This window comes from Macadamia integrifolia, unplaced genomic scaffold (genome assembly GCF_013358625.1).
Source record: "Macadamia integrifolia cultivar HAES 741 unplaced genomic scaffold, SCU_Mint_v3 scaffold_219A, whole genome shotgun sequence".
NCBI lineage: Eukaryota > Viridiplantae > Streptophyta > Magnoliopsida > Proteales > Proteaceae > Macadamia > Macadamia integrifolia.
The window spans coordinates 37,707-53,688 of record NW_024870648.1 but is presented as its reverse complement, the minus strand read 5'-3'; the positions used below and the strand labels follow the sequence as shown (position 1 = coordinate 53,688).

General features: G+C 38.9%; 1 protein-coding gene across 2 annotated transcripts in view; it reads left to right on the top strand.

Moving 5' to 3' along the window:
• Positions 1 to 15,982, top strand: part of LOC122071418 (protein BLISTER-like) — a 56,218-nt gene that overhangs the window by 8,630 nt on the left and 31,606 nt on the right. For both annotated transcript variants that reach the window (XM_042635761.1, XM_042635760.1), the window contains exons 5-7: positions 2,574 to 2,639; positions 9,594 to 9,704; positions 11,920 to 11,996. In XM_042635761.1, coding sequence (XP_042491695.1) covers positions 2,574 to 2,639; positions 9,594 to 9,704; positions 11,920 to 11,996 — 254 coding nt within the window. The remainder of the gene's footprint in view (positions 1 to 2,573; positions 2,640 to 9,593; positions 9,705 to 11,919; positions 11,997 to 15,982) is intronic.

Below are 15,982 nucleotides of genomic sequence, written 5' to 3'. Positions count from 1 at the left end.
ACTTTAGCCGGCACTGAGGGAAATAAGCTACCACCACAATCACACGATCACATAATCACACAATCACACTGTTGTCACCACTCTGTGACTCAATATACACCACTGTGCACAGGTGGTATAAGTCCCGCGGCTCAACGAGACATTCTTCTCTGGTCTGGTATGGAGTAGTTTATTTAGCCTCACACACTTTCTCTTTTCACACTTTCACAAAATCACCGTTCATAAAACCACTTTATTTAAGAACACAAACATGTGAAAATACAGGTTAAATCTCCACGTAAGAACCAACATCAATATACATCACACAATAATAGTCATTTTCATCAAATATCAATCATCCCCCATAAACTCATGTCACACATAAACACAATTCAAAATAAGTATAAGTTAGAACATATCAACGAAACAAGTATACCAAACATCACATCTTACAATTAAACCACACACCTGTGGTGTAATCCCACTATAATCCATTTACCTCAACCTGCATGTCTCCTACTTCCACCATCTGAGCTTTGAATGCTCAAATCAATCACAACTTGAAATTAATTACATCTCCCATTAATTTCCTAGTTCAAAACTAATTCAAATACCTCCGTTCGCAAAAGTGTTGCCTCCCCTTTGAGTCCCAAGTGTCCAGGAGGTCTCAATCTGAAATTAGTAATACCCTATATTAATTACTATCTCGCCCAAGATTTGGGTCCCATAAAGAATATTATATTTGGTCCCTATGAATTGAATCAGAGACCTTGATATGAGTATGGTATTGGGTTCCAGAAAGAATATTAGATTTGGGTCACATGGGTCTCAAATAAAGATCCCCAAATCTCTAGTTTGATTGGTTCCCAAGAAAAACCCTAACCCTAAAACAAAACCCTAAAAACAATTAGGGTCCCAAAAACCCTGAGTATTGGGTCACAAGTCTAACTGAAAATTTGATTTGGGTCCCATATTGGGTCCCAAAAGAAGAAACCAACATCTGAAACTTAGGATATGACCCATATTGGGTCCCAAAAGAAGAACCAACATAGCCAACAACTTAAACTAAAGATAAGAGGAAACTTCATTACCTGGAGTGAGCAGAAAAAAAAGTGAAGTAGGCACCAAATTCCCCATCCTCTCCCTTTCTTTCTCATGATCCTGCTTTCTTTCCTTCTTTCCTTATTTATTTCTTTTTTTTTATAGCCCACACCCTTTCTCCTATTCCCCCTCGATCTCAACTCTCTCCCCCTTCTCGTTTCTATCTCTCGCTCCTTTCTCACGTCTCTCTCTTTCCCTTCTATCTTTATCCCTCCTCTCTCACCTCTCTCTCTCTCTCTCTCTCTCTCTCTCTCTTTTCCTCCTCTTTTCTCTCCCCTACACTCCCACGGATCTCTCTTCTCTGCCCCCTCTTTTTTTTTCTCCTACACTCCCACGGTTCTCTTCTATTCCCCTTCTTTTTCTCTTTCCCACACTCCCATGGTTTGTCTAAAAGGGGTGGGGTCCACAACAATTCAAAAGAAAAGAATGTTTTAAAAATAAAAGAAAAGAAATCATTTAAATAAAGCCCCCTTACTTACTACTAACAAGATTTGCACCTAGGACCTCTAGATAGTCAAGGTACTAACCGTTAGGCTAACTCATTAAGTCATTAATTAAAGCCTAAGTTTAAAAATTTAAGCAGACTTAGAAAATAACATAAAAAGATATATATTCTAAGGTTCCAAAATTTGGGGCATTACACTCCAAGATCAATCCAATTGACACTTCACCCATCCAATAGCCATCTCCCTTCACTGAGTACCCATTCACTATGTACTATTCATGCTGGCAGAGACGTCCAAAAGCTGGTTTACCCGAAGACTAATTGATGCTAGATGAGAAACAATACTAAAAGAGCAATAGAATGGAAAACTGATCCAATAATACAACCCCATTGTAGTTTAACCAGTTTCTGTCAGAGCTTCTCGTAAAGTGTTGAGCCTCTTGGCTGACCATGAAATCAACTGAAGCAAGATGTTCATCCTGGTGGCCCAGAGATGAGCCTCCCTGATGTAGTGTGATTAAATAATTGCAAGAGTCTCCACATAGTCCACAGAACTAATTGATGAGGATGGAAAGAATCTTCCCTCATCTTCTAATTGCTGAGGGAGAATGATGACCTCGGACAATTATGATTTTTCCATCATTGGATGGCTGCAAGGAAGTGTTTGGGCTTGGTAGAGGAGAGAAAACGGTAAAATCAATGGGTTACCAGGTACAGTCAACTGCAGAAGAGAAAGTGACAACTGACAAACGATGGTGCCTATCTGGTCTCCTTTTGTGATTTACATTATTTTGATGGTTAGTTGTTGAGGTTCATGACTTGTTTAGACATGATTTGGAGCTTCTGCCTTGTATCCTTCTTAAATTGTTTTTTTACTCTTTAATCCTTCTTGGATTTGCTTTCTTCCTCTCCTAAATTACTTTGCCTATGGTGCATCTCATGGAAGCATAAATGTTTCTTTCTTTGTTTTGTGTGATTGGAATAATGATCTGTGCGTTTAATTTAGTTGGTTTTCTCAAAATATCTTTTGTTTTTGTTTTTTAATTAGGGAGCAGTTGTCAACCAACTAAAATCTGATATGGAAAGTTTACAAGAAGAAATCAGGACTCAGCTGGTTTGTATTATAGCTCCCTTCCCACCCATGCAGTAGAAGATACTTCATAATGTATTTAATATTTCATTATATTTAGGATCTCAATTTTCATCTCATGCAATTTGTTTCTTTGTATGTCACCCTTCCCTCTTTTGTTATTGCAGATTATGGTTGGTAGGTGTGTGGTTGGGTTTTACATCAGAATCTTAAATTTAATTTAATTTGATCTGTACTGTGCGTGCGGGATGGATGAATTGCCACTTTTTTATTTCATCCCTTTCCTTTTATAGAGTCATTTTTAAGTTAGTTCTACAAGTTAGCATTCCAGGTACAGTAGGAACTATACAAATAGCCACTCTTTTTTTGGGTAAAATGGGAATTATATAAATCAATGCCTTTGGAGAAGGGTCTTTTCTATTAAGTTGTATAAAATAAAAAAATTATTCCTGTGTCAAGCAGTGATAATTGATAAATATTGTGAAATTTTGAAGCTAGGGTTCTCACTTTATAGTTTGTAATTTTTTTGGTTCTTAAATATTTCTGATATGGTACTGGTTTTATTTTTATTAGATTACTTTTGTTACTTTTTATTTATTTATGACCTTATGATTTTTGAAAATTTTTTTTTGGGTCGATCGAAAAATGCAATATAAAAAAGGGGGAGGGGAAATATAGCCCCCAAAGGGGATTTACAAACCCAAATGGGATACAAAAGCCCAGAAGGGCATCAAATAGGGCCACATAGCCTCAAAGAAGTTCAAAAGGCCGGCCCAGATGCTCAACCTGAGGTTGAGGGAAAATCGGTCCGAATTGGGAAGAGAACCACAATCCCTAACCCTAACATCTCAGCACAACATTTCGTAGCCGCCAACACGAAAGAGCACCGCTGGTGAAGAGGCAGCCACGATGAAGGAGCGCTGGCCTTACGGAGGGCCTTGGCCAAGCGATTAGTTGGCCTAGCGGATGGGGTCTCCAAGGCGAAAGGGCGCTAGCCTTTCTGAGGGCAACGGCGGAGTGGTTGCTGACAGAGAACGGCATAGAGGGCTGGTGTCGAAGAGGTAAACCAACAGACCGAAGGGCAGGTTCCCGGCAGCCGGTAGGCCCACTGGGACAGGCAGACAACGAGGGTGATTTTTGAATTATTAAACACTTGTACATGTGTTTTTTCTTGGGTGGGGGGGGTGTTGGGGGGGGGAGGGACAATTGCCCCTCCTAAAGTTATGTACCATATAATGGTGTACCCCTAGGGTGTGATGCAGGCAAAGGATGAAAATTAGCTTGATTGTGCATCGTTAGACTCAATTCTTGGGGTTTCTATTGTAATAGGCCAGTTCTATAAGCCCACATGATGGTGGAGTTACTAGTCAGTCCTATACAAGGTTCGATATTTTGACTACAACCTTGGTTTTAACCCTGGTCGAAGCCGAAATATTTTGGGTGAATGTCAGCCACATCTTGGGGTCTGGTTGGTCTGTTTCTAAGGGCAGTTTGACCAGAGTTTGAGCCCTATTTGAGCTTTGGTTGCTGAGTTATTAAGATATCCTAACTCTGTCTGTGTTAGGGTTCTTGGGCATGTTAGGTTTTGCTGGTAAGTTTCCCCCACTCTCAAGATATTTGTTTAAGGAGGTGTATGATAAAATCACATGTCCTTTTCATTTACTCATGTAATGCTTATTATTTAGTAAAATCAATTCTTTTGTACGTTCTTTAAATAAATTGCTTAGCCTGTGAACTCTCTTATGGGGTTCACTTTATCTGACTCCTGCAATTTCTGTTTTGGTGCTTGTAATTGTACTATTGTAACACTGGCATCTCATATTCTTCACTACTTAGTATTGTCATTACTTTTATACTGCTTAATTAGTTTATCTGTATCATTATTCTATGTTTCTGCATTCTCACCCACCTCCCTCCCCTGGGTGGGAAACAGTCTGATTTCCCTATTTATCTCTTGTTGTTTGATTGGCAATCACTAGCACCCTAGCACCCAACATGTATGTTGAAGCATCTGCTAGCACATTGATACAGATCAGATGGGGGATCTGCTGGTGGTGTGGGTCAGATTGATAGAATAAAAGAAGAGGGTGGAGAAGAGAGGAGAGAGAACAAGAAAGGGAATAAATTTATTTTTTTTTGGATGAATTGAAATTTATATTACGAAGAAAAGGAGAAGAATATACAAGCCCAAGGGCTAAAGAGAAGAAAACAAACATTCAAAGCAGCAAGCCAACTGAAGGGTGGGGGGGGGAGGCTGTAAGATGGAGAGGGGAAGGCGTCAACACACAACAATGAGCTTGTTCCTTTGGGAATCCCTTACAGATTAATGAGGAAGCATGGCAAGGTTGCGTTCCATCCAAATGTGGTTGATGGAGGCACAAAAAATTACTTCCCAGCGGTGTTGTAAGTGGAGTTCCCACCAAATGTCATATCGACCCAGATCCACATTCATTGATGGGGAAGAGATCTTCTCCTGGCCGACCAGCAGCTGTTGAGGATTTTTTTTTTTTTTCAAAATGGAGCCAGTGAAGGGGCAAGAGAAGAATAGGTGATCCGTATCTTCGTAGACATTCCAACAGAGGCAGTATGAAGGGGAAACCTGGATGCAGCGATGGATGAAGAAAGACTGCGTGGGGAAGCAGTTGGAGAGGGTGCACCAAGTAGTGAAACTTTGGTGAGGGATGTGACCTTTGAATCAGACGATCTTGTGCCAAGGGGAGGGGGGCCTTGGAATCTCACCAAGTCCTAGGTAGAGAAGAAACTGAAGATACTTGAGGCTGAAGGGAGCCAAATGAAAGGCAATAACCTCACTATCAAATAAAACTAATCAATTCCATTCACTGATTTGTGGGCTGTAGTGTAGTAGCCTTAAATTCTTATTTAAAGACTAATCATATAAGCTGTAGAAAATTCTGTCAACTAATAGGATCCTTTAAAAAGCATAAATTGACAAGGAATCCTTCCATATTCAAGCTGATGTAGATCGCAGGAGCAAGGTCAAAACCAGTCCAGACCAGTTGTGGGATTCAACTGCTGTGAGAGGCAACCTGGTTTGGTGTGGTGCGGTTGTTGGGACAAATTTCTATTTTGGTGTGATTCTGGTTCTCCACCTCAGCCATCAAACTGGACAAAGAATGGACTATTATGTATTATTTTGACTGTCCAATGGGATTACATCAAGGATCTTCCCTAAGCCCTTACCTCTTCATGCTCAATATGGTTGAGTTAACGAAGCACATCCAAGATTAGGTACCATGGTGTATGTTATTTTCCGGTGATATTGTACCGATTAGATGAGACCAAGGAAGGGATTAACGCCAAATTGGAACTTTGGAGCCAAACTTAGAATCAAGAGGTTCTATGATAAGTAAAACAAAGACAGGGTATATGATGTGTCCCTTTAGTCAGGCTAGGAGGGGTGATAAGGTTGTGAATCTGGCTGATCGGGAGCTTCCACAGAGAGACTATTTTATATACTTGGGGTCATTCATTAGCAAAGAAGGGGATATAGAGGATGATATGTCCCACAAAACTAAAGTGAGATGGATGAAGTGGAGAAGTGCGTCGGAAGTGTTATGTGACAAACGTATGTTGGTTAAACTCAAGGGAAAATTCTACAAGACAAAAATACAACCAGCTATGACTTATGGGGCGGAGTGCTGGGTAGTCAAGAAGAGTATTTTGAATAAGCTGAGGGCAACAGAGATGAGGATGTTACATGGGATGTGCGGCAAGACCAGTAGGGATAGAGTAAGGAATGATTGTATTAAAAACAAAGTGGGGGTAGCTACGATTCAAGACAGGCTTTGCGAGAGCTGATTGAGGTGGTAGGGTCATGTCCAACGGAGACCTATGGATGCCCTGGTTAGGAAAAACAACCAGATTCATATTGAGGGTTCCAGAAGAGGTAGAGGTAAACCTAAAATGACTATTGACGAAGTGGTAAGGAAAGATATGCATTTGGTAGGGTTGGATTCTAGTATGATTGCAGATAGACCTATGTGGAGGACAAAGACTCGCGTAGCTGACCCCTTGTAGGGGATGTTCCCTAGATGCTGTTCTATTATTACTGCTAAAACATATCTTTTGTATCGTCTTATACTTCCTTGTTGCAATTCACTTATCTTATATTTCTTTTACTTTGTTGATCATTTTGGATCCATGTAGCTGACCCCATTTAGTTGGGATAAGGTTATGGTTGTTGCTGTTATTTTGTAATGTGTTAATTTTATAAGCCCAAATATTGGGGATTTAAGTCCTATATGGGATTAATAGTTATTTTATGTTTCTTAGCACTAAGAATATTAGGTTTCTATATTTTGAGTATTCTAGGAGTCCAGTTATGTCCTTTATTTCTTCCTTAGTGAGCAAGTTATTATTTGTTAGGAAGTTTGTGTCTTATGAATAGGTTTCGAATTTTAGTTTGTTACCATGTATTGAGTCACTAACCTCTACCATATAAAGAGGCATTTTTGTTACACAAATACATGGATTGGTTAATGAAATTGTTTGTGAGCTATGCTTACTCCTTGGACATAAGATAGGTTTGTTCATCAACTGAGAGAGTTGAGGGTGGAGACCCAGGCTGAGATAGCCATTATTCCCTACCCTCCTTCTTCTCCATCAATTCCCCCCTTCCTTTCTTTCTTCTTCTATTTTTATCTTTGTCTACTGTTTTAAGTGAGATTGAAGCCCTTTAAGATTGCTGATCAGAAGACACACACAAAGTCTATCGATTCCAGCTTCATGGTTTTCCTAGGAAGAATTTTCGAGTGTAACTTCCAGACCAGATCTCTGATTGCTGTAGGATTTTGAGGGTTTGTGGAGGACCTTAGGAGGACCAATCGATCCAAATTTGAGGATCATCCGACGCTTCCAACTCCAGTTCTTTAAGAGGGTCCAAAGTTTCCTTTTTCTTGTGACCAACAGATCTCTCAATTCAGCTGTCAAAACGTGACCAGACTTTAAAGGTTTGTCTAGCCATACAAGATCTCCATTCAGTCCAAATTTGTCCCAATGGTGGTCCTATTTGGTGAGATACAATTTATGGAAGTTTTGACCTAAATCTTAGTCTATTTTCAGGTCTGTTTTACTGTTGAATCTGATCTATTCTAAGTCTTATTGGAGTTTATGATGGATCCTACTGGGACTGATTACATTGGTAATTAGTTTGACATCACAAGCTAGAAAAAGGAATCTTCCTGTTGCACTAACTCTTGTTAAGGAAGCAACAAAGGCTGGAATTTAGTGATAATATCCAATCTTATTTTAAAAACAATAAAATAAGAGAAATATCTTCCTAAAACTATCACTATCAAGGTAAACTATTAGTAAAGACAAAAGGCTCAATAACAAATTTAAAAAAAAAAAAAAATACTATCTTATATAACTAGCCTACATTTTCCCATACATCCAAGTTATAAAGTACAAATCAAAGGGCCAAATGAAAAGATTTAACCACATCCAATGGTGGTGATCATGCTCATGCATTATTCCCTTTCGGTTTAAAAAAAACTCGACCTTGAGTTTTGTAAAATGGGAGGATCTTTAACGCACAACCAACAACCATTCTCCTTGATCCAACGAAATCAACAATCAGACCATGATCCAATGGTACAAAATCAGCAATAAGGAGTCCGTTGTTGAGTTGCAACGTGAAAGCATAAATTCTACTAGTTCAATTAAAAGATCAACCAATGTATGCTCCTCCATTGTTGGTTCTTCAACAATAACTGGAGCTACTTTGTTTTCCATTGTCAGTGGCTCATCTTCTTGCTCTTTCACCCATTTCTCAACGACTCAGATCCATTTGTTGAAGGAAGATTCCACACCATCGGATGTGACCAACAATTGGTTCTTAAATTCTTTGCATTGTGTTGAGTTTCTCTAAGATTTGCTTTAACCTTTCGCAAGTTCTCTTCTATGGCTTGAAGTTGTTGGCAGATAGAAAACAAGAGTGTAGGAAGGGTAGAATCCATGTTATCTACGGCTAGGTTTGGCTCTGATACCACGGGGATCTGCTGGTGTGGGTCAGATTGATGGAAGAAAAGGAGGGAGAAGAGAGAGGAGAGAGAGAACAAGAGAACAACAACCTCACTATCAAATAAAACTAATCAATTCCATTCACTAATTTGTGGTTGTATTGTAGCCTTACAATCTTATTTATAGACTAAACATAGTTGCTGTAAAAAATCTGACAACCAATATGCTTCTTTCCTAAATAAAATATAAAAGAGAAAAAGATAAATAGACAAGGAATCCTCCTATACACAAGCTAAAAAGGGAAATTTCCTATTGCACTATAACTCTAATGAAGTAAGAAAAAAGCCTGGAATAAAGGGGATGATTTCCCATAGTATCTCAACAACTTCAAAAAATAATAAAATAAGAGAAATATCTTCCTAAAACTACTACTGTCGAGTTAAGCTACTATTCCCATGACACTTAAAAAAAAAAAAAAAAAAACCACCCTATGTATCTACCTACACTATTATATTACATTCAAGTTATAAAGTACAAACAAAGGCCCAAAATAAAAGATCAGACCACATCCAATGGTGGTGATCATGCTTCTGCATTACACATTTTCTTTGCGTGTGTGCAAGAGAGAGAGTCTTTGCATGTTATAAGACTCAAAGCAAGTTGGTAGTTTCTACACCTTTATTGTTTCTTTCAACCAGGAGTGCAAACCAGATGAGTACACTATCACATTAATCTTTCAACAAAAAGGAGAGAAAACCATTAACCATCAAAACTTATTCTTTACAACCTGTACTCTGTGGCTTGCAATTATTTCATAATGGAAAATAAATGCATTTTTTGAGGAAAAAAGTTGTATTTATTTCTTTCTCCACTCTATTTTTATATATCTTTAGCTTTAAGAGTATTTTAGTTTTTTTCTGAAGCTGTCTAGTTGTTTATTGCATATTGGGTCTAATGTTCTAATATTGTTATGTATTCATGATTTGATGGTGGCAGCTAGAACTGGAGTCTGTCAAAATGGATTATGCAAATGCACAACTAGAATGTAATGCGGCTGATGAGCGAGCCCAAATATTGGCTTCTGAGGTCATAGGTTTAGAAGAAAAGGTAGTTCTGTTTCCATTGCTAAATTTCTTTTCTACCTCCAGAAAAATGATACCTGTTTAAATCTTTTTTTTTTCTGGGGGGTGGGGGAGGGGGTGAAGTACCTGTTCAAATTGAAATTTTTTGAGAAATAATCTGACTAAAATCAAAGGAAGTGATGGTGCACTTGTTACTTCTGTCTCTGGGAAGCATCTTTGTTCTTCTTGTAGTGTTTTTCCCCCCTTGTCCTTTTCTTTTCACTAGGCTTTTTTGTTTCTGATGACTTTAGATCATTACCCAAAATGTATGAGTTCAATATTGTTTTTTGGTGCCAATTTCAAAGAGGGTGGTTGGGCGGGGGGGGGACTTTTAACCTTTTAGAGTACAGTTTTTGCCAGTCGATTGACCAGTGTTCACTTGTGTTTCTTCTAACATCTAGCTACCATGTTACACATAGATCAGAGATTTCCTCGTCATCTGTGTATGTCTTTTGTTTCTTGTTCAGTTGGATTTCATTCTTTTCCTTTGATGAATAAGATCTTGGTGAACTAAACGATAGACATGGAATGAATAGCATTCCCAGTGAGTTATCTGATCAACTGCAGAAAATGCAGAAAGTTGTGTCAATTTAATGTTTGGAATAAACAGAAAACCTAATTACTTTGGATTTGACCTAGAAAAAAAAGAGTAAGAGAAGGGTGGCTCATCATTTGGTCTATCACCCTAGCACTCATTGTGTCAGAGATATTTGGTTTCAATGCTTCTTTCGGTCTGGTCCTTTTATGCCAGCCAGAATAAGGCATACGGCTGCATGTTCCATAAATATTTCCTTAACATACAGGCATTTAAACTAAAATTTCTAAACAATGGGAGTCATGAATTTGTAATTTATTCTTTTACAGGCTCCTTACGTTGATTTTGTTCGTTATACTGTGACCAAATTTTGGACTTTATACCATACAGCTTTTCAGATGCATATTTTGAAAGGATAGAAAGAAGGACCTTTGAGAACAAATATTGGACTGAGAAGAAAAAAAGGGGAAAAATTAATGTCTTAAGTGCATATGGCACGGAAAGGAAATCTGATTTCACCTTTCATATTCGCTCTTTTTTATTCTATAATCAAGTCATAGTGAAATAAAAATATCTCATCCAGATAGAATCAGACAAGCCGCTCAACATTTCCATTTTGAGATTCAGATTTTGAGCGTGAATCTGTACATAGAAGTGTTCCAGATGCCACTTTTACAGTTAGTGATTGATAAACTTCTTGCATATGATATGGGCCGCATCTTTAGTTTAAAGTATCACCTATTGTCAATTTCTCCAATTAATGCATGTGGTTATGATGAATGGGATTAAGGTATTCATGGGGACCACTAGTATGGTCTTTTGTGGATTGCAGACTAGGCGTCAGGGGCGAGACTTTGCCATTTTGGTTTTTGTTTACTGCATTGACAGAAGTTATCGCTCTGGATAGGTAGGAATGAAGGAATTGGATTCATGTGGCCCACGAAATAGTAAGACAAGGTTGGATGACAACTATGATGATGGAGCGCTTAAGATACACTTGGTAGATTTTTTTAATGCTTCAAGGATCTACAAATATTTACTGCTTCAAGTATTAGCACTGCTATGTCAAGTAATATAGTGAACTATCATATGCCTTCAGGCAGTACTTTGCCTATTTCCTCCATATGTAGTGATGATCTTGTCATTTTGACCATCGTATGGATTGGGGAACACCCTAGATGCTACTTGTCTTCCCTTTGCTTTTGCAAGTCTTTCTTCTTCATACAGAAAGTTGACTTTGCAAGTAAAATTTAGAAGCATCGTATTGACCGAAAATTATCCCAACACTAGATGATGACTTTGAATATGTCCACTAAATTTTGAGCACTAACAGAATTGGCATGCAGTTTTTACAGGCCATATGCTGGATGCTTGTGGCACCTGTCAGTTCTGGAAACCTGCCCCCAACATCTTTTATTTATTTATTTATTTTTTAAATTGCAATTTTAATATTTTGTTGATGCAGCTTTACGGGTCTGTCTGCACACTGTGATTCGTGCACTTAATTTATTCGATATCAGAAAAATTATTATTACCTTTTTGGATATTTCTTGTTGGAGCTTAGCTTAGCTTGTCTTCTTTGGATAGGAGGATTTGTTATGTTTTCCATGTTTGGTTACTAAATCAATTTATTTTTGAAATTTTCTCATGCAAATTATTCAAATAGGCACTCAGATTGAGGTCAAATGAGCTAAAGCTCGAGAAGCAATTGGATAACTCAAATGCAGAAATTACTTCGTACAAGTATTCTCAACATTTTAATCTCATTCTAATGCTTTTTACTACCATATTATTTATGGTCAGTTGATTATATATCTTTGTGTTAACTTGGTCAAATCTTATTTTAAGGACTGAATGATTGTTTAGGAGTATTTGATATTTGTAGGAGACCCTAAGCTGATTCCTGTTGAGCAAAACATAATGTTGAGCATAATTGTAGCTGTATAGTCAGTTTAGATTTTTTCCACTTCGATGTGTAATGCCTCGTGAAGGGTCCACTTCTGCTCTATATGTTTTTCTTTGTCGTCCTCCTTTTGGTGTCATTTGATTCTCAGATTTGGAAATGAAGATACTATTGATGTCCTTTCCTCTTATTGCTAAGAGAAGAATTTCAAGATGGGAATTGCAAATTTGCAGCACTACTGCAAAGAAGCATCAGACTTGATGCTAGGCCTGAGGACAAAATTGTGGAAAAGCATGAGTTTGCACCCTTGTTAGGTTACTTGAAAAGTCAAAAATCTGTCCCGCCCCCCTCTCTTGGTCCTGGACTTGAAGAAGAAAAGCTATACTGCCTATAGCCACTATACCCTCTGTACTCGGAACTGGTGCTTTCTTTGGCAAAGAATGGAGCATGCCACTGCCCATTTCCACTACCCTACTCCAGATTCATGCCTTCTAGAGTGTGAGACAAGCTTGGAACATCTTCTCTATGGTATCATTCTCCTCATTTGGTCTGAACTTGCAGTGCCGGCCTCTTGCGTAGCTTTTACGTGTGGGGGCACATACACCGTGGTCGATATCCTGTTAAGCATGATCGAACTATTTCTTTCCTATGAATTGGATGGGCTCTGCCTGATCTTTTGGAGGGATGCATACCTATCACCACCATCATCATCATCATCATCATCATCATCGTCGTCGTCGTCGTCGTCGTCTTCATCAGCAGATGGGGATGATGTGCTATTGTAGCCACTAGAATGCAACCAGTTGATGTCCTCCTCAACATCCTCGCCAGGTTGGGATTCAAAAGTTTGGGGTATCTGTGAGTGAACTATTGGGTCCCGCTGAAGTTGAGAGGGGGTGAATCAGTGTCAAATTCTTTTTCTTTTTTAGACTGTACCCTTGATGTGGCAATCATTGTTGGCACTTCAACAAATACATGCACAATCTACTTGTGCTGCCTAGAGCTACTATGTGTACTATTGACAATTCTTACTACTGCACAGAGCTTACTTACATATACTGCATTGATGCCCAGAGCTGTCCCTCAAACCCCACACGACAATCACAATCGTATGCATATCCACACTGCACCACCAAGTGGTCAGGTCTGCCAGATATACACACCCATCCTGTACACAATCACTCCAATGCACAATATAATGTGAGCATACACAACAACAATACAAGAGATACGTGCTTCGGCCAGTTTTCCTACATGCACAGAGTAATGTCCATTGTCGGGCTCAACATCTACTCAAATTCTAATTTTGATTGTACCCACAGCCAAGGGAACAGATTCCTAGTTTCCACTAATGACATACAATGGCTAGGTCTTCACCCTTGTTTTAGCAGAATGATTTGAGAGGCCGCACCCATGGCAAATAGGTTTAGGTAGTGGTAACTACCAAGGAACACACTGTCCCTATGTCCAACACCCATTGGACACCAATTACAAAATTAAGATTGGGCTTATATCGATGCCCTACAATGATGCACATGCTTGCATAGGTCTACAATATCAAATTCTTATACCTATCATACATACAGACAGTCAAACATACATATGAAAGTAAATGCAGGGGTTGGAGATTCTTACAACCCTTGTTGTCTGAGATACTTAGAGATATTGGGAAATGTTCGGAGTTGTCTTGGAGGTGTTCACTGGAACTTCCAAGAACGACACAAACCTGACAATAGACCGAAACCCCCTTGGCAGTAGTGGTTTTCCCAATCATTCTCCCTCTTGCTTCCCTCTCTTTTCTTTTCTTTCTTTTCTTTCTTTGTAGAAGCTCACATTAGCTCCAAGAATGGCACACACACATTTCTTCTCTTTTTCTTTTTCTTTCCCTTTTCTTATTCTTCTTTATCTTTTCTTCCTTCTTCCTTCACTGTAGCAACAACCCCATCGATATTGCTTTAAGAACATTGCCACACATCTATTGAGTCTTCAATGGACCCCATGGATACAAGAGGAAATATCACTCCCCTCCCCTATACTTTGGCGAAATACCATGTTCCCCTTAGACATTTTCAAAAATATCACTACCCTCCCTCTATCTGAAAGGTTCTACCAACTGTCCCTTTTCGTGAGAAATGGCTGTTAAGTCATGAATTTATATTTCCTAATACCCAAACTACCCTCACACATGTGTAATACCGATTATAACCTTTTAAGAAGAAAAAAAACTCAAAGAAGAGGATTCCTCCTGCTGCAACTCATCTTCCTCTTAAATCTGAAACCCTAGATCCTCCATTGGTGATCAAGTTGGACCTCTAACCTTCCTAGCAAGTATAGGTTGGTAAGTTCCTAGATTTTGGTGACAAACTCCAAATTGGCTACAGTAGCCAAGCCTTTGGCTCTCACCTTAATGAACGGAGGTGCTCCAATCCTTCCAACCAATGGTCTACTACCGTATCCCGTCGTTGTGGATTAATGAACTCACAAGCAAGGATTAGAGTATCAGTCACCGTATTTGTTGGCTAAATTTAAGATACGTATTGGAGATATGCTAAGATATGCTAAAGATCAAGGATTAAAGTATTGGTATAAGTCACCGTATCGGCCGGCCAAATTTAAGATACATATCGGAGGGTATAATATCGTATTCCGAGATACTTTAAACCATGCTCCAATCTGCCAGACTAGAGATCACCTTCACCCCCCCTTTTAAGGGTTGATCAAGTGCCCCAAGAAAACTCGACCAGGGTCTTGAGGCCTATAGAGGCCTGCAGCTGGTGTTGTTGAAAATCTCCCATTCATGCCCTAAATTTTCCCTTATTCTGGTGGTGTAATAATTCTTCAGTCAGTTAGTAGGAGGGGCTGAACTTTTGGGGTTTTTTGGGACCCTATAAGAGGGCCACTCGACCCGGAGAACTTGGCTCCCTGAGGTTTGAATGGTGAAATATTGAAATCTCCCTATTTTTGACCTAATTTGGTGACATGCGGCTAGGGTACTGCTGTTCTGTACTTGCTGTGCTGTTGGGGAGTACTAGTATCATAAATCAGGGGTTGTTTGAGTATTGTTTGGAGATTGTTTGAGTATTGTTTGGAGATCCTACTGGGTTTGGGTAGTTCATACTTCATACCTAGCCTTACATCATCTCTAGAATTGCTTCATCAAGCTCTTCCCTGGCCTTCTTATCCAACCTCCTTTTTATTCCTCCCTTTATGAGGGCAATAGCCTTCTGCTCCTCACCACAGACACTAGCGCATCTGTCCACATCCCTGTACCACCAGCCAAATGCCACTTTGGTTTAGTGGCCCCACCTCCCATGATCTTCTCTTAACAGTACATATACGATGACTTTGTTTTGTCATTTCCAATGGGTGTACCATGCTATCATGCTATGTCTCCCTCGCATCTCCTCTCTGAGCAGCCATAATGCAACCTTCTTACATTGTTGCAACAAAAAATGCTACATTATTAACTTTTTTACATCAATTACAAATCCTTAAACAAAAATAAAGCTATTTTTTATTTTTTTTCCTCAACTCATTTTTGTTCCTAATTAAAACTAATTTTTATATATAAAAAAAAAAATAATGCCCTAATTAACCAAAATTAAGTATTGTGCAACACATTAGTCATCATTTTCAGTTGAAGATGCAACAACAATACTATTAGAAAGTTTCATGATTTTTTCTAGTAAAAAACAAATAAATTTTCCCTTCGGGCCCTTTGGCTTTTGACGGCCCTTCAGAATCAACCCACAAATCTGTGTGACAAAATACAAGACATCCTACCCCCAACAATAAAATCATTGAATTTATGAAAGGGAAAATCTTC